Here is a 23,080-nt window from a genome sequence, read left to right on the forward strand (position 1 = left end):
ACGTGTGAACATTAATTTTATTTCTATGTAAAGTGCCACAGATTTAATATATGAGAAACAAAATACAATTAAGAAGAAAAAGCTATAATTGGAATCTTTGTTTTGTGTCCTGCTATTAAACCCATTATCAACGGTCCGAAAACAACAAACAACAACATCCAATCATCACAAATTTACCGTATATATATAGTATTATAGAACCTGTTTGTGGAATTAGTTATTCATATCTGCAACTGCTATACATAAAGAAGTGTCTACGGGATTGAATGAATAAATCATATTCAGGTGGTAGTCTGGTGTCAGCGGTGGGATTACGACCAATCAACGAAAGTGACCCCCATGGAACTGGAAAGATTTATAAAAGGATAAAAAGAACTCCTTTAATAGTAATTTTGGATATTGGTGCTGTAGCAGAACTCGTGCCAGTGGGGTTTCCATGACTTAATAAGACATGATTTTAAAAGACGTCGGTGGTTTCAGTGAAGTAATGTAACTAGAAATCATCCCACAGTTATCTGGATATGATCTTAAAATCCAGTCATTGTTTTTCACTCTTTTACATTCCGTTAAAACATTTGATAAACGAGTGAAGCTTAAACCTACATCACAATGATCCTGGGAAGTCATCTGTCTATAGACGTGTTTCGATCAGTCCTATGTGGAATGTGCACGGCTAGGGGCAAAGGGGAACCTGTATATGCAATTACTGAAAGGTTCTTAAAGTAATTTCTAAAACAAATAGTCATTACAAACTGCAGTTGTCAAAATCCATGATGACCAACTAAACTCTTAATGTTGTTTACGGATGAGATTCTAGTATATCAGTTTATGCACATTAAACAGATTATAAACATACATGTGCAATTTCAAAATAATGCATATAATACGTTAAGAAAAAGTGCGGAAGACAATCTTCAGTTATTACAATATTCAAGATGGCCACGTGTCAACCATGTGTGGTTCCTAGGAGTCATGAATACGATATACTGGGGATCCAGGTTAATCTTCAGTACTTTCCCAGAATCTGCAACGGATGGTCAAAATCAAACATAGTTTGTCTTCTGTCGGCCATGTTGTCCCAGCTTTCAGTCCTTAAATATGTATTATAACTAACCAATGGGATAGACATATATATGGGATTTCAGAACGGTCCCTGTAGTGCTATCTAATAGTATTGACTATAAATCTTCAAAATCGAAAAACATACCACGGGGGTATAGAACCTGCATCATCAAAAAATTCGTCGAAAGACCATTTGAAAAGCTCATCTGATTGCGCAAATATGATATTAAGATATCATGTAATAGTGAGAGCGGTGTGATGAGGAAGATGCCAAGAGACATATTGGACAGGTGGCACCGAACCGAAGAGATTGGGAGATAATTATAGGTAAGCTTGTTAGAGTTGTAAAAGTAGTGCCAGCGGTGAAATAGGATTGAATAAAACATTTTAAGTATCTGGTTTCATAAATCCTTGCAGACTGATGACTGCGGTGGGATTTCGGTGAGTTTGATGGAATGGGATGGAATTCCGACGAGTCCCCATCCCGAGAATTTTCTTCAAAAATATTTGTATAGTTTTGCACATTAATGGGATTTCCTAGTATCATCTCTGACTTCCCTAGTATCATCTCTGACTTCCCTAGTATCATCTCTGACTTGAGCAACTCTAAACATTCTCGATCATATCATTGCGTCAAAGTCATGATGGTGGCTTTGGTCACACCAATTCCTTCATGGTCGACACTTATACAATAAACTGCAGAACTTCTTATATGGGACTAAGATATAATGAACCTTCTACTGAAGAGGGTAATAGCAGGGTTCCTTAGTCCGCTAAACCTGCCTATATTATTAGGCCTTTTTAAATTTTTTTTGCCTAATATATATTAGGCCAAAAAAAAAAAAATGAATAAAAAAGCCTAATAATATAGGCAGGTTTAGCGGACTACGATTTCCTATGTTGGTCAAACCATTCTGTGAGGGTAATAGCAGGGATTTCCTTTGTTGGTCATACCATTCTGTGAGGGTAATAACAGGGATTTCCTTTGTTGGTCATACCATTCTGTGAGGGTAATAGCAGGGATTTCCTTTTGTTGGTCATACCATTCTGTGAGGGTAATAGCAGGGATTTCCTTTGTTGGTCATACCATTCTGTGAGGGTAATAGCAGGGATTTCCTTTTGTTGGTCATACCATTCTGTGAGGGTAATAGCAGGGATTTCCTTTGTTGGTCATACCATTCTGTGAGGGTAATAGCAGGGATTTCCTTTGTTGGTCATACCATTCTGTGAGGGTAATAGCAGGGATTTCCTTTTGTTGGTCAAACCATTCTGTGAGGGTAATAGCAGGGATTTCCTTTTGTTGGTCAAACCATTCTGTGAGGGTAATAGCAGGGATTTCCTTTGTTGGTCAAACCATTCTGTGAGGGTAATAGCAGGGATTTCCTTTGTTGGTCAAACCATTGTGTGAGGGAAATAACAGGGATTTCCTGTTTTGGTCATACCATTCTGTAAGTTTATGTGAGGGTAATAGCAGGGATTTCCTTTGTTGGTCATACCATTCTGTGAGGGTAATAACAGGGACTTTCACTTGATAAGTTTATCGACGATGTAGCACTTTAAATATACCTTGGCAAATGACTTTTGCTAAGTGGATAAAAATCGGCGAAAGGGTAGGGATCCACTATTTGAAAACATGTTTAGCACCTAGAGATGACCATACCTATTTGGTAGCAAAACTAAGGAATGATGTCTTTTCGTACATTAGCAAAACGATGGGTGCTTGGATAGCGGTAGGCAGAACCTTGAGGTTGAAAGCCAAGTCCGTAATATTGAGCTATGACTGACAGGCGAGTTACAGAAAGCTAGAATATATTTCATTCTGACAAACGATCTTCGAATGAGAAAACTTGAAGTCCGTTTCACATCAGGCACAATAATCCTCCTAGCTTTCTTTTGTAGCTGTTACTATGGATGAACCGTGGGTCCATCATTCCATCGTTTCACCTTAAAGGACAAACGCGAGTCTCAACAATAGAAGCACACTGGTTCATCCCCACCAAAGAAGGCAAAGACAATTCCAGCATATTGAAATGTTATGGCGTCGGTTTTCCGGTTTTCCGGGATACTTCTGTTGTTCTGGTATTCTGATGGTAGATGATCTCCATCAGGACCAAGCATTACTTTTGAGACAGTTGTGAGAAATATTTATGTCAAGCTCAGCATAAACCCCTGACAGTCTGCATAAAAGCTGTGTTCACAAGTCTGCAACCGCCATGGCTGCCATCCCTTGACCGTCTGTAAAGCTGTGTTCACAAGTCTGCAACCGCCATGGCTGCCATCCCCTGACCGTCTGTAAAGCTGTGTTCACAAGTCTGCAACCGCCATGACTGTCATTCCCTGACCGTCTGTAAAGCTGTGTTCACAAGTCTGCAATCGCCATTGCTGCCATCCCCTGACCGTCTGTATAGCTGTGTTCACAAGTCTGCAACTGCCATGACTGACATCCTCTGACAGTCTGTAAAGCTGTGTTCACAAGTCTGCAACTGCCATGACTGACATCCTCTGACAGTCTGTAAAGCTGTGTTCACAAGTCTACCACCGCCATAGCTGCCACCCACTGACGGTCTGTAAAGCTGTGTTCACAAGTCTGCAACCGCCAAGGCTGCCATCCTCTGACAGTCTGTAAAGCTGTGTTCACAAGTCTGCAACCGCCATGGCTGCCATCCTCTGACAGTCTGTAAAGCTGTGTTCACAAGTCTGCAACCGCCATGGCTGCCATCCTCTGACAGTCTGTAAAGCTGTGTTCACAAGTCTGCAACCGCCATGGCTGCCATTAACTTGCATATATGAAAATTGGAATGGAAGATTGACAATAAAGACCGTGGCTTATCTTGATTGAGAATCCTTATTATTCGCTCGATCTCATTCCATCGGACTTTCATGTATTTCCAAAACTGAAAACAAATATTTCAGTCAGATGATGGCGTCGTTCATGCAGCGAATGAAGAAGGAAACAACTTCTTTAAAAGTGGCGTTGATACATCGCTAGCAAACGTATATGTACACTGAATTGTAATATAGTACACGACATAGTGGGGAAAAATACAATTCAAACCCACATAAGACTCGCAAAACATATCAATAAAACCATGAATTGTAAAAATATACAAAAAGATGTTGCCACTATACTCTATAGGTATATTCAAGTGCGAAAAAAATGCATACAAATGAGAATCAAACATATGAAATAGACTCTCTGTTTAAATCAATACATAGACCAAAATAATATATTTCGATAATTTGATGATCTTGTCAAGTAGCTAAGTTATAATGTAAGTAATTAATGATTAACTGGTACAGTAAAAACATATTTGGTAGCATTTTAAAAAAACCCACTAAATAACACTCAATATGTTTCAATACAAATATTGATATAAATAATATATCTGCCTAAAACAACATTTTGTTTTATTCTAATTTTCTCAATATTTGTGAAGGATTATAAATGACATGTTTAAAGCTAACATCTTTTGATATTTTTTATCATATATTTAATGAAAATTATATCTTATTATACGATGCCATTAACTGGAGATAAAACTGTGTCCCAATTAGCATACATTCGACATGCTGGGGTTTCCGTTGCCTTGACGCACAGTCGAGCATATTTGTATCAAAGTTTTAGTCGAAAATTTGATCTAAATAAATGTTGTTTTTTTTCCAAAGTTTTCGTCGACAATTCGATCTAAATACATCTATTCATATCGAATTTTCGACGATATCTTTGAAAGAAAAAATATGCGTCATACAGTAAATAAATCAAGTCAAAGTATATTTTTCATTTATAATGCCTTTTTGTGTTGTATTATAGTTACATATGGCGTTGAATGATTTTCATAGCTTAATTTAACAAAACTTTTGGTTTTCAATAGTTTATCGAGGATAAAGTAGGATGTCAAAATTGTCGCCGAGTTATGGCATTTGTATTGCTTTCTTTCAGACGGGGAATTTATCTTCTTGTAATGTCAGTTTAATATCTTTAAAAATATTTCTGATTTAAAATTTTTCTTTTAATATTTTTAATGAAGTTTCAGCGTTGTATTACAGTGAGTCTAAAATGTTAAAGATGAAAAAGTAAACAAGAAAAAAAACGAACAAAAACACTAATTGTGTAAACTATACGGACAGTGACACGATAATACACAATAATAAATACTTACACTTCCATCCAGCTTTCTACAGTGCCATGTATTTTGTTTATCGTACTCAAAAACACACTGCACGGAAAATACAGAGCTAGGGGTGTTATACAGAGCTAGGGGTGTTATACAGAGCTAGGGGTGTTATACAGAGCTAGGGGTGCTATACAGAGCTAGGGGTGTTATACAGAGCTAGGGGTGTTATACAGAGCTAGGGGTGTTATACAGAGCTAGGGGTGTTATACAGAGCTAGGGGTGTTATACAGAGCTAGGGGTGTTATACAGAGCTAGGGGTGTTATACAGAGCTAGGGGTGTTATACAGAGCTAGGGGTGTTATACAGAGCTAGGGGTGTTATACAGAGCTAGGGGGGTGTTTATACAGAGCTAGGGGTGTTATACAGAGCTAGGGGTGTTATACAGAGCTAGGGGTGTTATACAGCTAGGGGTGTTATACAGCTAGGGGTGTTATACAGAGCTAGGGGTGCTATACAGAGCTAGGGGTGCTATACAGAGCTAGGGGTGTTATACAGCTAGGGGTGTTATACAGCTAGGGGTGCTATACAGAGCTAGGGGTGCTATACAGAGCTAGGGGTGCTATACAGAGCTAGGGGTGTTATACAGAGCTAGGGGTGTTATACAGAGCTAGGGGTGTTATACAGAGCTAGGGGTGTTATACAGAGCTAGGGGTGTTATACAGCTAGGGGTGCTATACAGAGCTAGGGGTGTTATACAGAGCTAGGGGTGTTATACAGAGCTAGGGGTGTTATACAGCTAGGGGTGTTATACAGCTAGGGGTGTTATACAGCTAGGGGTGTTATACAGCTAGGGGTGTTATACAGCTAGGGGTGTTATACAGAGCTAGGGGTGTTATACAGCTAGGGGTGTTATACAGCTAGGGGTGTTATACAGCTAGGGGTGTTATACAGAGCTAGGGGTGTTATACAGAGCTAGGGGTGTTATACAGAGCTAGGGGTGTTATACAGAGCTAGGGGTGTTATACAGCTAGGGGTGTAATACAGCTAGGGGTGTTATACAGCTAGGGGTGTTATACAGAGCTAGGGGTGTTATACAGCTAGGGGTGCTATACAGAGCTAGGGGTGTTATACAGAGCTAGGGGTGTTATACAGAGCTAGGGGTGTTATACAGAGCTAGGGGTGTTATACAGAGCTAGGGGTGTTATACAGAGCTAGGGGTGCTATACAGAGCTAGGGGTGTTATACAGAGCTAGGGGTGTTATACAGAGCTAGGGGTGTTATACAGAGCTAGGGGTGTTATACAGAGCTAGGGGTGTTATACAGAGCTAGGGGTGTTATACAGAGCTAGGGGTGCTATACAGAGCTAGGGGGTGTTATACAGAGCTAGGGGTGTTATACAGAGCTAGGGGTGTTATACAGAGCTAGGGGTGTTATACAGAGCTAGGGGTGTTATACAGAGCTAGGGGTGTTATACAGAGCTAGGGGTGCTATACAGAGCTAGGGGTGTTATACAGAGCTAGGGGTGCTATACAGAGCTAGGGGTGTTATACAGAGCTAGGGGTGTTATACAGAGCTAGGGGTGTTATACAGAGCTAGGGGTGTTATACAGAGCTAGGGGTGCTATACAGAGCTAGGGTGTTATTACTAGTTATACAGAGCTAGGGGTGTTATACAGAGCTAGGGGTGTTATACAGAGCTAGGGGTGTTATACAGCTAGGGGTGTTATACAGAGCTAGGGGTGTTATACAGAGCTAGGGGTGTTATACAGAGCTAGGGGTGTTATACAGAGCTAGGGGTGTTATACAGAGCTAGGGGTGTTATACAGAGCTAGGGGTGTTATACAGAGCTAGGGGTGCTATACAGAGCTAGGGGTGTTATACAGAGCTAGGGGTGTTATACAGAGCTAGGGGTGTTATACAGAGCTAGGGGTGCTATACAGAGCTAGGGGTGCTATACAGAGCTAGGGGTGCTATATTTAGCTTAGGGTATCTCCGCACAGGTGCACGTAACGATGTACTGTCAATACTGATATTGTTTATCTTGTATCAGTGTACTGTACGTCATATCCTATTCATCACGTATAGTAATAATAGCTAGATACGTCATATCCCTGACCCATTATTATATATATAATATTTATGATGAATGATTTGCGCAGCCCTTTGATCCCAGGTGTAAATAAAGATTGACTTATCGTTTTTAGCCCACGATCATCACATACAATGTATCCCTTTCGTCTGTGACCCATCTGCCTGTCCGCAAACATCTTAATGTCGCCGTTTCTTATTTCATATACATCTCATGTGTCCTTGTTTTACATATTGCCCTTAAGTCCAATTGGTCAACAAGATGGCCGACAGGTAGCCATCTTGGAGTTTGATAGACTTTTTTATTACCGTTTTTGTTAGCGTACTAAAGGCTTTTGTCATAATTTTTCTATGTAAGTTCCCCTTGAGCCATATAGCTGTACATATTTGGAATGATCCGACAGCAAAATGGCCGACAGGCAGACATATTGGATTTTGATAGTTGAAGTTACAGGTTTTCCAGAGAGAACTGAAGGGATTCCCTTCAGCCATAATTCATAATTGCTAATTGGCAATGCAATACAAGCAGATAGTTGGTTTGTTACCATATATATATCTCCGACAGATATACTATAGGAAGGTTTCTCAAATTTAAAGTTTGTTACAGACATTTTACACTTCATTTAATTTCATATGTATGAATTCGTGTATTTTCAGTGTCCAAATTAATAAGAATTACAAAAAATAGATATTTACCGACTTTTGTATTCCAAACTATCGATTCTTCTCCTTCAAACTATCGACTCACCCTCCAAACTATCGACTCTCCCCCTCCAAACTATTGACTCTCCTCCTCCAAACTATCGACTCTCTCCCTCCAAACTATCGACTCTCCTCCTCCAAACTATCGACTCTCTCCCTCCAAACTATCGACTCCCCCTCCAAACTATCGACTCTACTCCTCCAAAATATCGACTCTCCTCCTCCAAACTATCGACTCTACCTCCAAACTATCGACTCTCCCCCTCCAAACTATCGACTCTCTCCCCCTCCAAACTATCGACTCTCCTCCTCCAAACTATCGACTCTCTCTCCCTCCAAACTATCGACTTCCCCCTCCAAACTATCGACTCTCCTCCTCCAAACTATCGACTCTCTCCCTTCAAACTATCGACTCTCCCCCTCCAAACTATCGACTCTGCCTCCTCCAATCTATCTACTCTCCTCCTCCAAACTATCGACTCCCCCTCCAAACTATCGACTCTCCCCCTCCAAACTATCGACTCTCCCCCTCCAAACTATCGACTCTCCTCCTCCCAAATCTATCTACTCTCTCCCCTCCAAACTATCGACCCCCCCCTCCAAACTATCGACTGTCCTCCTCCAAACTATTGATTCTACTCCTTCAAACTATGACTTTCCCCCTCCAAACTATCGACTCCCCCTCCAAACTATCGACTCTCCCCTCCAAACTATCGACTCTCCTCCTCCAAACTATCGACTCTCCCCCTCCAAACTATCGACTCTACCTCCTCCAAACTATCGACTCTCCTCCTCCAAACTATTGACTCTCCTCCTCCAAACTATCGACTCTCCCCCTCCAAACTATCGACTCTACCTCCTCCAAACTATCGACTCTACCTCCTCCAAACTATCGACTCTCCCCCTCCAAACTATCGACTCTCCCCCTCCAAACTATCGACTCTCTCCTCCAAACTATCGACTCTACCTCCTCCAAACTATCGACTCTCCTCCTCCAAACTATCGACTCCCCCTCCAAACTATCGACTCTACTCCTCCAAACTATCGACTCTCCCCCTCCAAACTATCGACTCTCCTCCCTCCAAACTATCGACTCTACCTCCTCCAAACTATCGACTCTCCTCCTCCAAACTATCGACTCTCCCCCTCCAAACTATCGACTCTCCCCTCCAAACTATCGACTCTACCCCCCTCCAAACTATCGACTCTCCTCCTCCAAACTATCGACTCTCCCCCTCCAAACTATCGACTCTCTCCTCCAATCTATCGACTCTCCCCTCCAAACTATCGACTCTCCCCCTCCAAACTATCGACTCTACCTCCTCCAAACTATCGACTCTCCTCCTCCAAACTATCGACTCTCCCCTCCAAACTATCGACTCTCCCCCTCCAAACTATCGACTCTCTCCCTCCAAACTATCGACTCTCTCCCTCCAAACTATCGACTCTCCCTCCAAACATCGACTCTCCTCCTCCAAACTATCGACTCTCCTCCTCCAAACTATCGACTCTCTCCTCCAAACTATCGACTACCTCCTCCAAACTATCGACTCTCCTCCTCCAATCTATCGACTCTCCTCCTCCAAACTATCGACTCCCCCTCCAAACTATCGACTCTCCAAACTTCATCCCCCTCCAAACTATCGACTATCTCCTCCCTCCAAACTATCGACTCTCCCCTCCCTCCAAACTATCGACTCCCCCTCCAAACTATCGACTCTACTCTCCTCCAAAATATCGACTCTCCTCCTCCAAACTATCGACTCCCCCTCCAAACTATCGACTCTACTCCTCCAAATATCGACTCTCCTCCTCCAAACTATCGACTCTACCTCCAAACTATCGACTCTCCCCCTCCAAACTATCGACTCTCCCCCTCCAAACTATCGACTCTCTCCCTCCAAACTATCGACTCTCCTCCTCCAAACTATCGACTCTCTCCCTCCAAACTATCGACTCCCCCTCCAAACTATCGACTCTACTCCTCCAAAATATCGACTCTCCTCCTCCAAACTATCGACTCTACCTCCAAACTATCGACTCTCCCCCTCCAAACTATCGACTCTCCCCCTCCAAACTATCGACTCTCCTCCTCCAAACTATCGACTCTCTCCCTCCAAACTATCGACTCCCCCTCCAAACTATCGACTCTCCTCCTCCAAACTATCGACTCTCTCCCTTCAAACTATCGACTCTCCCCCTCCAAACTATCGACTCTACCTCCTCCAATCTATCTACTCTCCTCCTCCAAACTATCGACTCCCCCTCCAAACTATCGACTGTACCTCCTCCAAACTATTGATTCTACTCCTTCAAACTATTGACTTTCCCCCTCCAAACTATCGACTCTCTCCCTCCAAACTATCGACTCTCCCCCTCCAAACTATCGACTCTCCTCCTCCAAACTATCGACTCTCCCCCTCCAAAAGTTATCGACTCTACCTCCTCCAAACTATCGACTCTCCTCCTCCAAACTATTGACTCTCCACCTCCAAGCTATCGATTCTCCCCCTCCAAACTATCGACTCTACCTCCTCCAAACTATCGACTCTACCTCCTCCAAACTATCGACTCTCTCCCTCCAAACTATCGACTATCCCCCTCCAAACTATCGACTCTCCTCCTCCAAACTTGCGACCCTCCTCCACTCTCAAGACTTTTTTACTTTCTACTTTAAGAAACTGAAATAGTTTAGATAATGATATTAAGTCATTACCCATTTCTTCTTTTAAGATTCCTCTTTCCCAACAAATAGTCTCTCATCGACCAATTTATTTTAGCTATGGTGAAAGGAAAATATATATTTTTCACACCTGATTGAGGCACAAATGTAGTACTCTAAATGACGATCTTTTCCGTTCAAATATAGCATAGCCTCAAATTCTCGTTGCTCAAACTGTGGAAATCATTGTGAAAATGCTTATCATTATTTCTTAAAATGTCCAAATTATTTAGCTGCCCGTACAAAGTTAATTAGCGACATCAATGAGCGAAATCTAGAAATACACCTTAATTTGCTGCTTTTTGGCGATGAAAATTTGGCTTTGGAGGTAAACTGTAAAATTTTCTAACATGTGCAATCATATATAAAATCCAGTGGAAGATTCTGAACATACATATACGCTTTAAACATACAAAAACTTTTCCTCCAGAATTATTAATTAAAGTAATATTATTTGAATAGTTTAATCTGTATTAGATATGAAAGTTATCATGAATATTGTGTTATTTGTGCTATAATGTTAGGAGACGGCTGTTTAAGTTGGAATAACTTGTGCCTGATCCTTTTGTGTTTTATAATAAAATATGTTTAAATTAAATTTGGTTATATTAAAATATGACAATTAAAGGTCTATAGATTTATTTTTGGGAGAGTAGAGAAACAGAGTCCATACATACTGCCTAACTGGTATAGAAATTTCAATAACGGGCGACAACATCTCTCTAGAATATTTGACGCTTTTTGGTGTGAAAGTCGAACCATTTGCTATTTGATTAATACAAAAGAGACAGTTGACTGTATTTGTTTTGAAAATTACAATTTATTATATTTTGTCATATACGAACCTATTAGACGAGAGATTAAAACAAGAGCAGACGAATTAGTTTTGTTCTTCGGTAACAAAAGTTACTTACTTTACAATATTACCACCATTGGAAAAAAAACCTTCTTATTCTATTTCAGAATAAAAATATGTAAGAAATTTAGTGCACACCCAAGCAATTTCATGGCACTATACTATATAGACTGAGATGTAGTATACTGATTGTACAGCCAACAAAAGCAAATCAATTTATTTTATGTATTTTAGTGTTAATTACACATACTAAAGTATATATATATAGAAAAAATAAAAAATTGAAACACGTTGTTAGTTTAGCATTAGCGCTTTCATCATATGATCATGTAACATGATGAAAGCGCTAACGCTAAACTAACAACGTGTTTCAATTTTTTAATTTTTCTATATGTTTACCGGACACTGAGAATTTCATGTTATTTCAATATATATATATTATACACACACAATTAAAGCATGTTTATTATTATTTTCCCCATGTTATTATTGTTTATACTCTGTCGGCGGTGGAGCATGTTTATTATTGTTTATACTCTGTCGGCGGTCATGTTTATTATTGTTTATACTCTGTCGGCGGTGGAGCATGTTTATTATTGTTTTATACTCTGTCGGCGGTGGAGCATGTTTATTATTGTTTATACTCTGTCGGCGGTGGAGCATGTTTATTATTGTTTATACTCTGTCGGCTGGAGCATGTTTATTATTGTCGGCGGTGGAGCATGTTTATTATTGTTTATACTCTGTCGGCGGTGGAACATCAATTATTTTCCAAATGATTATTATTGTTTATACTCTGTCGGCGGTGGAGCATGTTTAAATAATAAACATAGATGAACTACATTGAGGAAAACAACACTTACCTGGCACCTTACCATGTTTATGTTATTGTTTCCATATTTCATCGAAAATGGCTGTTTAGTAGGACGTTGAACAATGAACACAAACACACCCAAAAGCTATCAGTTCTAATTAATGCACATGTTGTGTTCCGTCTTTTCTTCCGTTTTCGTGTAAATGTATATATAGTTAATTAATTATTATTAAAACATCCTATACGGAAGTGTTAATTCCTGTCCTACCAGACTTTGATTGTTTTTGTTTTTCTGCTTCAGAGTATACTTTATATTAATTCCGTTATTATCTTTATTTTCCTCCAAAATGAAGATAAGGTATTAATAATAATATATATGGTAATAGCATGAAATAGTATAAACAAAATTTCGGAAAGAGAGAGAGAGAGAAAAAACACAGCATTATAATTATATAATAGAGAAATAGAGAAGAGGGCACAATTCTCTCGGATATTTCTTTTTCAAAATTATTCCGATGTATATACAATATATGTATATGCATATATATAAAGAAATACAAGAGTAAGTTTGGCAGTGATTGTATATCAGCTACATATAGAAATAGAACATCTTTTTAAAAGTATACACTGATATCAATCTGAATTGTTCCATGAACCTTTCCAATGTATAGCTAAATAAGGGGCCTCCTAATTAAATATGAAATAAAATCTATATTTGTGATTGATACAATTGAACATACGAAATCATCTCTTATTTGTATTATCCAACTTGGTATACAGTCTCCTAAAACTGAAGACAAAGTACTAAATTTAAACATTCTGGGTGCTCAATTTGCAAATATAATTAAATATATTCAAACAAACGTCAAAGTCTTCGAAAGCATATATACATTTTTGGTATACATGTATCTATGGAACAGGTATAAAAATCGACTGTGCAGTATAAATACAAATTAACATAACTTTAAAACGCATTTGTATTATATCGACTGTACATAAGCTTCATTGAATATTTCTGACTATCACATGTACTTACGAATTTTTATGTAGTAATCTCTCCAATATACGAACAGTATATGTTTTAATCGGAGACAAAGTCACATATATATATATTATTCTATTTATAGTACAGGGGATATCCATAAAAATGAGCTCATATTAACTTTAAGCAGTAAAGGGAATTTCTATTGCAACTATATATACATGCAGGGGCGTAGGAAGCGGGGGGGCAGGCAGGGGGGGGGGGGCAACTGCCCCCCCGTTCCCCAGGACGGGGGGGCAAACATGTCTTTTTGCCCCCCCCCCCCCCCCCCCCCATTTTCGCCGACTGAAATTTTCTAAAAAAGTTTCTTTGAAAGAAAAAAGGGTCCTCCTGCACATTTTTCGTACGTCATTCTAGAAAATTTTTCCGCTGCGCGGCGCATTTCCTAAAAGGTTCAAGCACATAATGTCAAACCTTAAATCGTAAAAATTCAATACACACAAACTAGACTAAAAATGTCCATCAAGGGATTCTATGTACTATTTAAAAAATGTCTCTTAAAAGATCAATTTGTTTATATGTCTTAGCGAGACAATTAATTCATTTTTTTCTGTTACACAACAATGTACCGATGGTGTGAAGCCGGTATATTCAGATCGAGTAGGGTTCCATAATGTTATGACGACACAATTATCATTTTTAAATGCAGGTAGCTTTAAATCGAAAAATTACCATGTTAAGAACGCTTTATAATCATTAAACTTTATCGTAAAACTCATCTCAGCCATTCTAAATCGTATTTTTTTTCTCGGGGGAGACCCCCCGGACCCCTCTAACACCGAATTCTCGCGCCTTTGGGCGTTTGCAGATTCATCAAAATGCATCGAAAAACTCATCTAAGCCATTCTAAATTGTAATTTTTTCCCGGGGGAGACCCCCGGACCCCCCAAACACCAAATTTCTCGTGCTTTTGGGCGATCGCAAAATCATCAAAATACATAAAACTCATCCCGGGGGTCACCCTCAGACCCCTAATAAAACACCAAAATCTTGCGCCTTCGACGCTCACACGCTAATTTGGCCAATTTGCGTATTCGTTAATTTCCTTTTAGCGACCCCACTGTCTATAAATGTGTACAAGGATTAAATTTAGTGATATATGAAAAATGTACATAAAGCATATATTATATGGTTTGGGAGTTGAATTAATCTCCTCCTGTAGGTGTGGCGGGGGGGGGGGGGTTACAAAATATTGAGGACCTTTGCCCCCCCCCCCCCCCATGACGTTTCATCTTCCTATGCCACTGATATGTATGTGATGTGAGTAATGTAAAAATCTACACGTATCATTTATTACTAAGTAGCGAATTAAAATAATGTAATTTATCGAAAATATGCATACATTTTTGAAGACGAAAAGACGAAAAATAAAGCGCGATTATAGGCCTCGCGTGCATCACTTTAGTCTTTGCATGACCTCTCGTCCATTCGTCTGACGAAAAGAGAATTAAGAAATTTGATTTTCACAAATGGCAAAATTCAGTCACCGTACAGTGGCGTAGGAAGATGAAAGGTAATGGGGGGAGGGGGGGGGGCGCAAGGTTCTCAAGATTTCCTATAAATCAACCCCCTTCACAATCTTGACATATTCGATTTGTCTTCTAGGTGGGTTTTTTTTTTCTAGGTTCAAATCAGTTAATTTTTTTTATTAGAAAAATATAAATATTATGTGACATAAAGCCCTTACTTAAGAAGAGCTTGATTCAAGACACAACAACATATACTACATTCTTTTAATATATCCAAGTACATTGTTACATAAAATCCTTGTACACATCTATAGATAGTGAGACAGTGGTGTCGCTAACAGGAAATTAATGTGTACGCAAATTAGCCAAATTGGTGGGCATTTTATGGGGGATCCGGGACGATATAACGATTAGAATAGCTGAAATGAGTTTCATGATATAGTTTGATGATTTTGCGAGCGCCGAAAGTGCGAGAATTTGGTGTTTGGGGGTTCGAGAGTCTCCATCGGGAAAAAAACATGTATTACTATTTTGAATGGGTGAGATGAGTTTTACGATGTATTTTGATGATTTTGCGTGCGCCGAAGACGCGAGATTTTGGTATTTGTGGGTGCGAGGGTCTTCGCCGGAAAATATTAAGTCATTAAGAATGTTTGCGATGAGTTTTTCGATGATGTGTTTTGATGATTTTGAAGCGTAATTTGTTTAATGTTACCTGTATTTAGAAATGATACTTGTGAATGTCGAAGAACATACCAGCTTCCCACCATCGGCACATTGTTGTGTAACTCAAAATAATAATGAATTGATTGTCTGGCTAATGCATATAAACAAATTAATTTCTTAAGAGACATTTTTTTTTGTAGTAGTTCTAATCCCTTCATGGAAATTTTAGTCTAGTTCACGTTTATTGAATTTATATTATTAAAGATTTGAACATTATTTCTACTTCAACTTCATAATTAATTCCTTCAACATGATGACTATTATGTCATATGGTGGTGTGCTCTAATACCAAGTATTGAGTCGAATTTTTATGGTAGTTTCGTGCTTTAACGCACCGCGCAGCAGTACATTTTCTAAAATGAAGTAGAATCTATGGAGAAAGTGCAGGAGGATCCTTTTTTCTTTCAAATGTGCATTTTTTTTAGAACATTTTAGTCCGCGAAAATGAGGGGGCAGGGTGGCGGGGAGGGGGGGGGGGGGGGCACAAAGACATGCCACCCGCTTCCTACGCCCCTGCCGTATGTTACGATGGCCCCGTACACGCATATTAGAAAAATGTGTACCTGAAAAATGTGTACCATGACAAATGACTACTTTCATCCTACACGTGTGCTCCGCCAGAAGTCATTTTTTTTATGTAAAAAAGCGTTTACCGTGCGTTCGTAGCCCAGTTTGTATGCTAAAACTGCCTTTATATTAATATATATCAGTTGACTTTCTGTGGTCTAATATAGGGAATATCGGTCGGTTTAATTAATGAACTATCCTGATCCTATCGGCGTTCAGAGAATAAAGATCCATATCCACACGAGATGTTTTGGCAATATAGAGAAAACGAAAACATAATATTTAGTGAATCAGGAAAAATTATTAGATCTACACATCAATGTGAAAACATTTAAGTTTGAGGATGAGGATTTTCATATCGAGACTAGAACACTTATGTCTCCGATTTCACGCGATTCCAATACTATAGATAGATTTAGTTAGCTCTTGGAAGTATTATTTTACCTTCTGTTATATAAACCGTAACTATTTTTTCGTACACGGGTGTAGAAAACACGTGGCCAAAATGAACATTTTCCCGCGGGAAACTTTTTGTGTTTACGTCATGTGTTACGTCATCAACAACAAAATGGCGGCTAAGGAACACAAGGAAATATCTTTTGCGCTGTTTTATCCAAAAAGCCATAGTGGCAATAATGCATATGACCACAAACAGTAATATTGATATCCAATCAATTCAATACATTTTTGTATTGCAAATTTTGCAAATCATTTAAAAATATTGCTTGCGAATTGCAAACGCTTTATATTTAAGGACAGAGGGCTGCCATGTTGTTATCCTTGGCAGCCATGTTCTGTTGTAGGGGCCCGCGGATACGAGCAAAACTTCGATTTCTGTATTCAATTTCCTGCATTCTAGTGAATTTTGGTACTGAATTTGCAGATCTCAAGAGGATCCAAAGCATACAATTTTCTTTCTCAACAAAACATGCACATGTCAGTTGTCTAAAAAAAAAACAAAAAAAAAAAAAAAAAACCAGGCAGCCTGCCGGGCTACTGTACAATAACGTGCCAAAAGTCTTCGTAATTTTTTATTTTTCCCTATATATTCTTTATATTTTTACATTTTTTCTTTGATTTTTCCTATTTTTCTATTAGCGGATTTTAATCAATTTTGGTTTAGTTGTAGAAAATTATCTTTACTACAGTAGAGCTCATAAATATTTGTATATAATTTTCCAATATTTTGTTTTCAAAATATATATTTTTTTGTGCACCACTTAAACTTATGATGTCATTTCCTTCTTTGTTCTGTTCTTACCAAAATAGCAACGAAAAAGTTTTGCCTGGTAATGAAATACGGTTTTCTCAAAAAGTGCATTTTAAAGGAAAACTATGTAAATATTATGAGCTGAAAGTGTAAATAATTTTCTACAAGTATGCCAAATTTGATTAAAATCCGCGCCTAGATGAGATCAGGAAAAATCTAAGGAAAAATGTAAAAATACATAGAATATATAGGGAAAATACGGAAGCCGTCTGGCGCCACATCAAAATATATATTTATTGTGTTCCCTCACAATGTTATTGTGAGGCCACACAATAATTATTGTGAGGGAACACAATGTTATTGTGAGGCCACACAATGATTATTGTGAGGGAACACAATCTTATTATGAGGCCACACAATATTATTGTGAGGGAACACAATAGTTATTGTGAGGGAACACAATATTATTGTGAGGGAACACAATCATTATTGTGTGGCCACACAATAGTTATTGTGAGGGAACACAATATAATTGTGAGGTTCCCTAACAATAATATTTTGTTCCCTCACAATAATATTGTGTTCCCTCACAATAACATTGTGTGGCCTCACAATCATATTGTGTTCCCTCACAATAAGATTGTGTTCCCTCACAATAATATTGTGTGGCCTCACAATAATTATTGTGTTCCCTCACAATAATATTGTGTTCCCTCACAATAAGATTGTGTGGCCTCACAATAAGATTGTGTTCCCTCACAATACTTATTGTGTTCCCTCACAATAGTATTGTGTGGCCTCACAATAATATTGTGTTCCCTCACAATAATATTGTGTTCCCTCACAATAGTATTGTGTGGCCTCACAATAAGATTGTGTTCCCTCACAATAATTATTGTGTGGCCTCACAATAAGATTGTGTTCCCTCACAATAGTATTGTGTGGCATCACAATATTATTGTGAGGGAACACAATAAATATATTTTTTGGTGTGGCGCCAGACGGCTTCCGTAGGAAAAAATAAAAATTAGAAGACTTTTGGCACATGACTGTATTTTGATATTCCGACAGCCAATTTTTTTTTCAGGCAGCCCCAAGCTGCCGCTAGTGTCGACCCCAGCTTATTCATTTCAATGACTATTTTTATAAAAAAAAATCCCCACAACTCTTAACCGCCAATTATATTTCAGGCAACAGTAAAATCTTAGGCATGGGACAAAACCGCTAAGCAAATGTTCGCAGGTTGTGCGAGTGTATAATAGTAATCATAAAAAAGTATTCTGTTATATGATATCTGTCAAGGTACATATTCTATTCGTAATTGTTATTTTTCTTTTTTTCTTTCTTTGAAATTTCCTGATCTCATCTATTGACAATGGTGTACCTGAAAGGTATAGGCTATATGTATGTATATTTGTTTTAGTTTTGGTAAGAACAAGGAAGGAAATGATATCAGTAAGTTTAAACAATGCAATAAAATAATTATACATTGTATTGAAAATGAAATTCAGAAAATTATGCAGCCAATGTTATTATGAGCTTAATGTGTAGATAAATTTCTACAAGTATGCCAAATTTGATTAGAATCCATCAAGAGATGAAATGAGGAAAATTCAAAAGAAAGAATGTAAAAATACATGGAATATAAAGGGGGAAAATAACAATTACCAATACTTATGGCTTGGTAGTGTACATATCCTATAAAACTTTGTCATTGTTCTGTTATTGAAGACTTACTGACTATGGATTCTGGACAAAGATTGCCGAGGATAAAGCACACATTGAGGACCAATTTGCCAGGAAGATGCTTGCCTGGACAGCTTCTGTTCGTAAAGAACTATCAAGTCTCAAAACTTACAAAGGTACTCAACACTGACATGTTTATATTTCACGCTGAGTAAATTCACTTTAATGGTTTTGCAGATTGACTGGATTTATAGGTTCAGCCATCTAGTTATTAAGTGCTGTTTACATTGTGGTAAAGACATTTGATAATATTTTTGGCTCTGAAAATTTGATAAAAGTTGCAATTAGATGGAATCTGAAAGGATAGTTAGATAGTTGATTTTTATGTATAAACTCCCCATTTATAGTACAAGATAAAACTGATTATATTGTATAATGGTTAACTATGTTGATAGTAATCTCTGAGTTTATAATAATAAGATTGTTTGATATTAATTCTCTATATAAAAATATATAACTTCAATGTAGATCCACACTTGGCCAAGTCCCTGGAGATGGAAATGGCTTTCTCCAACCTAAGGGCGGACCAGGCTGAACGTAACTCCATAGCATTCACACGACTAGCACGCCATTTAGAGAGGTATGCATTGGGCAATGTGCGACATCTAGCGAAGGAAAGTTGTGTTCTTTGTGAACAATGCTGATTTATATATCATCATTTATTTTTGTAGGATAAAAAAAAGTTATGTTGATGATGCAATGGGTTCAATTGCAAAGCCTTGGTTACAACTACATTTAGACAGATAGTTTCAGTTAGGTTAAGTAAGTGAGTACCCGGGTAAAATATTCCTGCGCACCATATTTTGATATTTTACATGTGCATAATTTTGAATTTTTTTTTATGGAATATAAAAACTTTTGAAAAGAAAAAAAAAAGAGTTGTATGGATGTTGGGTTAGATGTGATGCACATTCGTTACGTCACTGTGATGTTTGTAAATTGTGTTCCCTGAGTTGAAATGTTGACATGTACCTCTAAAAGTCATGTTTTTGGACTTATGTGGAGCAGAAATGTCCTAAAAATGGTTAGGTGTATGAATTCTGCCATAAGTCCTTCACCTCAGCTCTGAGTCGCGAGTCGATGCCTAGGTTCGGCAGTTGTTGCAGTAAATTCGCTAATTATTGGGAACTCATGTACCGGTTGTTGTCTGCACTCTTAAAATTTTGCATATTACAGTGTATATGTCTTTGTTGTAACCAAGTCTCATTGCTTTGACATTAAGACAGTTACTGTAAACAAAACGTAAAAGTTGATGAGTAACTGGTATATAAAAGACAATGGTGTATAATATACTGAAGGTAGTTCAGCTAAAGACATGTATCTGGTCTTGCAGAGAATCAGCTGAGGTTGTATCTGATGAGTACACTGGTCGGATGATGACCTACCGACACCTGCTGAAGACACTAAGCAAGGCGACTTCCACATGTCAGCAACTACAGCAAGTTTGTATTACTAGCCCTTCCTCTATCTATATGAAAAATCTTTTAATTAGTTCTCATGCAGTTTTCTTTCTGTCCCTATTACTTTCCTATCACTATATATAGTAGTGGGATTAATGCTGGACACCATAAGTTGTTGATAAGATTTCTCAGTTCTTTACTGGGTTATCTCCCCTAAATGGAAACTTAGAATCAGATATGTAATAGAGACAAAAATATTTAAGCCAAAAATTAAGTGAGGTTTTTAATATTCTAGAGACTGGTGGCCAGTCAAGATTAATTTGTGAGCCGATCTTGCGTCCACACCAAAGTTTTACCTCTACATCGTGTAACTTGACTGCACATGTTTTTACATCTTGACCCATAACGCCATTGCATCTGTACAGAAACTGTTGAAGAAGCGAGCAAAGCTGAAGGAACACCTGATGGCCATATCTCGGATGGATGAGAGCAGGCAGGGCGTGACTCCAGAACTCCATGGTAACATCAAGGAAATACGTACCAGTGTGGAAATGGCCACCAGTAAGTGTCGACAGGCTCAGCATAGACAAACGGCTGTGGTAGAGGAGGCCAAAGAGGTGAGGACTTCCTTAAATGTTAAACCAAGTATGTATATACCCTGCGCCTGTTGACTGCATAATAAATATTTTTTTTGGTTTGACGATAATAATGCTGTTCTTTATTCAGCAATCACAGAAACTGAAAGCCTCTTGGATACAGAAGGAGGTCCAAAGATCGGAATTCCTTGTCCTGGAATGGCTTCAGTGTCTCACGGAAAAAATGACGTCACTGGACACGGACGATAGAGAGTAGGTGGACAAGGAAGTCTGTAGATGAAAAATGTACATCTCAGTAATACAATATTTTGAGAATATCTGACGACATTGAAAGTTCAACAACGATGGTTCAACTTCATAATGGTCTCAACAAAGTGCTGTGAAAACATAATGGAACTTTAAAACAAATACAAATTTATTACAATTAAACTGCAAAGGGTGGTTCAGGGTTTTATGGTACTGTAGTGTACATTAAATTACATTCATAAACAGAAATGACTTGTTTTAATATGACAACCGTCAACATGCCATTACATGTGCAGTTTTGAACAATATTAAAATAGTCAGTTTTTAATACCCAAAGGGTTTATTCCTTTTTGAAGATAAAATAAAATATTTCTCCTACCTACCAACTTATTCTCACAACTCTGGCAAACCAACAATATTCTGGGATTGGACTAAATGGCCTGCCGTTGTAGGTCAATAACACTCTGAGGAAGGAGACTAACATTTCAGTACCTTAGGTCAGGTGTATGTTGTAGGTACGAGTGTAAAGCACTGAAGTTGTCTGATTCCGTGTCTGTACAAGATATGGTGGAGCGGTTGGCAGAACACAGGAAAAAGGAATTTGTCATCAAGGTAGTCTTTTTATACTTCTCTCTTTTATCTGGTTATTGTATGCATGGAATTATTGGTCGGTACTATAAGGAGTGACAATATGATTGACCAGATTACTTACCATTTCCAGGAGTTGGATGTGGACGTCGATATGACTTTATCTCCACCTTTATCACCAGTTTTCTCCATCACGGGAGATCCTGTCCTAGCTGGAGAAGAAACAGACCAGGTAGAGAGACTGGACTACCATCCAGAAGATCTATCAGTCAGATCACAGAACCAGGATGACCAAAGAGTAGAACTAGAGGTCAACTACCATAGACCGCAAACTTACGATGGTACGTCAACTACCTTAGACCGCAAACTTACAACGGTACGTCAACTAACATAGACCGCAAACTTACGACGGTACGTCAACTACCATAGACTAAAAACTTAAGATGGTACGTCAACTATCATAGACTAAAAACTTACGATGGTACGTCAACTACCATAGACTAAAAACTTACCAAAGTACATAGTAGACGTTAACTATAATAGACCGCAAACTTACAAAAGTACATAGTAGACGTCAACTACCATAGACTAAAAACTTACCAAAGAACATTGTAGACGTCAACTATCATAGACTAAAAACTTACGATGGTACGTCAACTACCATAGACTAAAAACTTACCAAAGAACATTGCAGACATCAACTATCATAGACTAAAAACTTACGATGGTACGTCAACTACCATAGACTAAAAACTTACCAAAGAACATTGTAGACGTCAACTACCATAGACTAAAAACTTACCAAAGAACATTGCAGACAACTATCATAGACTAAAAACTTACGATGGTACGTCAACTACCATAGACTAAAAACTTACCAAAGAACATTGTAGACGTCAACTATCATAGACTAAAAACTTACGATGGTACGTCAACTACCATAGACTAAAAACTTACCAAAGAACATTGTAGACGTCAACTATCATAGACTAAAAACTTACGATGGTACGTCAACTACCATAGACTAAAAACTTACCAAAGAACATTGTTAGACGTTAACTACCATAGACTAAAAACTTACGACGGTACGTCAACTACCATAGACTAAAAACTTACCAAAGAACATTGTAGA

At 38.3% G+C, this 23,080-nt stretch overlaps 2 protein-coding genes across 4 annotated transcripts in view; one reads left to right on the forward strand and one right to left on the reverse strand.

The window, feature by feature from the left end:
* Nucleotides 1-13,421, reverse strand: part of LOC138327293 (nuclear pore complex protein Nup98-Nup96-like) — a 54,566-nt gene extending 41,145 nt beyond the window's left edge. The window contains exon 1 of one of the 2 annotated variants that reach the window (XM_069273266.1): nucleotides 13,395-13,421. The gene's annotated coding sequence lies outside the window, so the exon portion shown is untranslated. The remainder of the gene's footprint in view (nucleotides 1-13,394) is intronic. The other variant, XM_069273271.1, reaches the window with a different exon arrangement.
* The window catches only part of LOC138327294 (uncharacterized), a 34,728-nt gene that overhangs the window by 1,895 nt on the left and 9,753 nt on the right, over nucleotides 1-23,080 (forward strand). Inside the window, exons 1-8 of one of the 2 annotated variants that reach the window (XM_069273273.1) lie at nucleotides 16,692-16,816; nucleotides 19,104-19,234; nucleotides 19,587-19,698; nucleotides 20,452-20,560; nucleotides 20,944-21,135; nucleotides 21,245-21,366; nucleotides 21,876-21,972; nucleotides 22,082-22,289. In XM_069273273.1, the coding sequence (XP_069129374.1) occupies nucleotides 16,707-16,816; nucleotides 19,104-19,234; nucleotides 19,587-19,698; nucleotides 20,452-20,560; nucleotides 20,944-21,135; nucleotides 21,245-21,366; nucleotides 21,876-21,972; nucleotides 22,082-22,289 (1,081 nt within the window). In that variant the 5' untranslated portion in view covers nucleotides 16,692-16,706. Of the gene's footprint in view, nucleotides 1-16,691; nucleotides 16,817-19,103; nucleotides 19,235-19,586; nucleotides 19,699-20,451; nucleotides 20,561-20,943; nucleotides 21,136-21,244; nucleotides 21,367-21,875; nucleotides 21,973-22,081; nucleotides 22,290-23,080 lie in introns of those variants that run through there. The other variant, XM_069273274.1, reaches the window with a different exon arrangement.

Source organism: Argopecten irradians, chromosome 7, assembly GCF_041381155.1.
Source record: "Argopecten irradians isolate NY chromosome 7, Ai_NY, whole genome shotgun sequence".
Taxonomy (NCBI): Eukaryota; Metazoa; Mollusca; class Bivalvia; order Pectinida; family Pectinidae; genus Argopecten; species Argopecten irradians.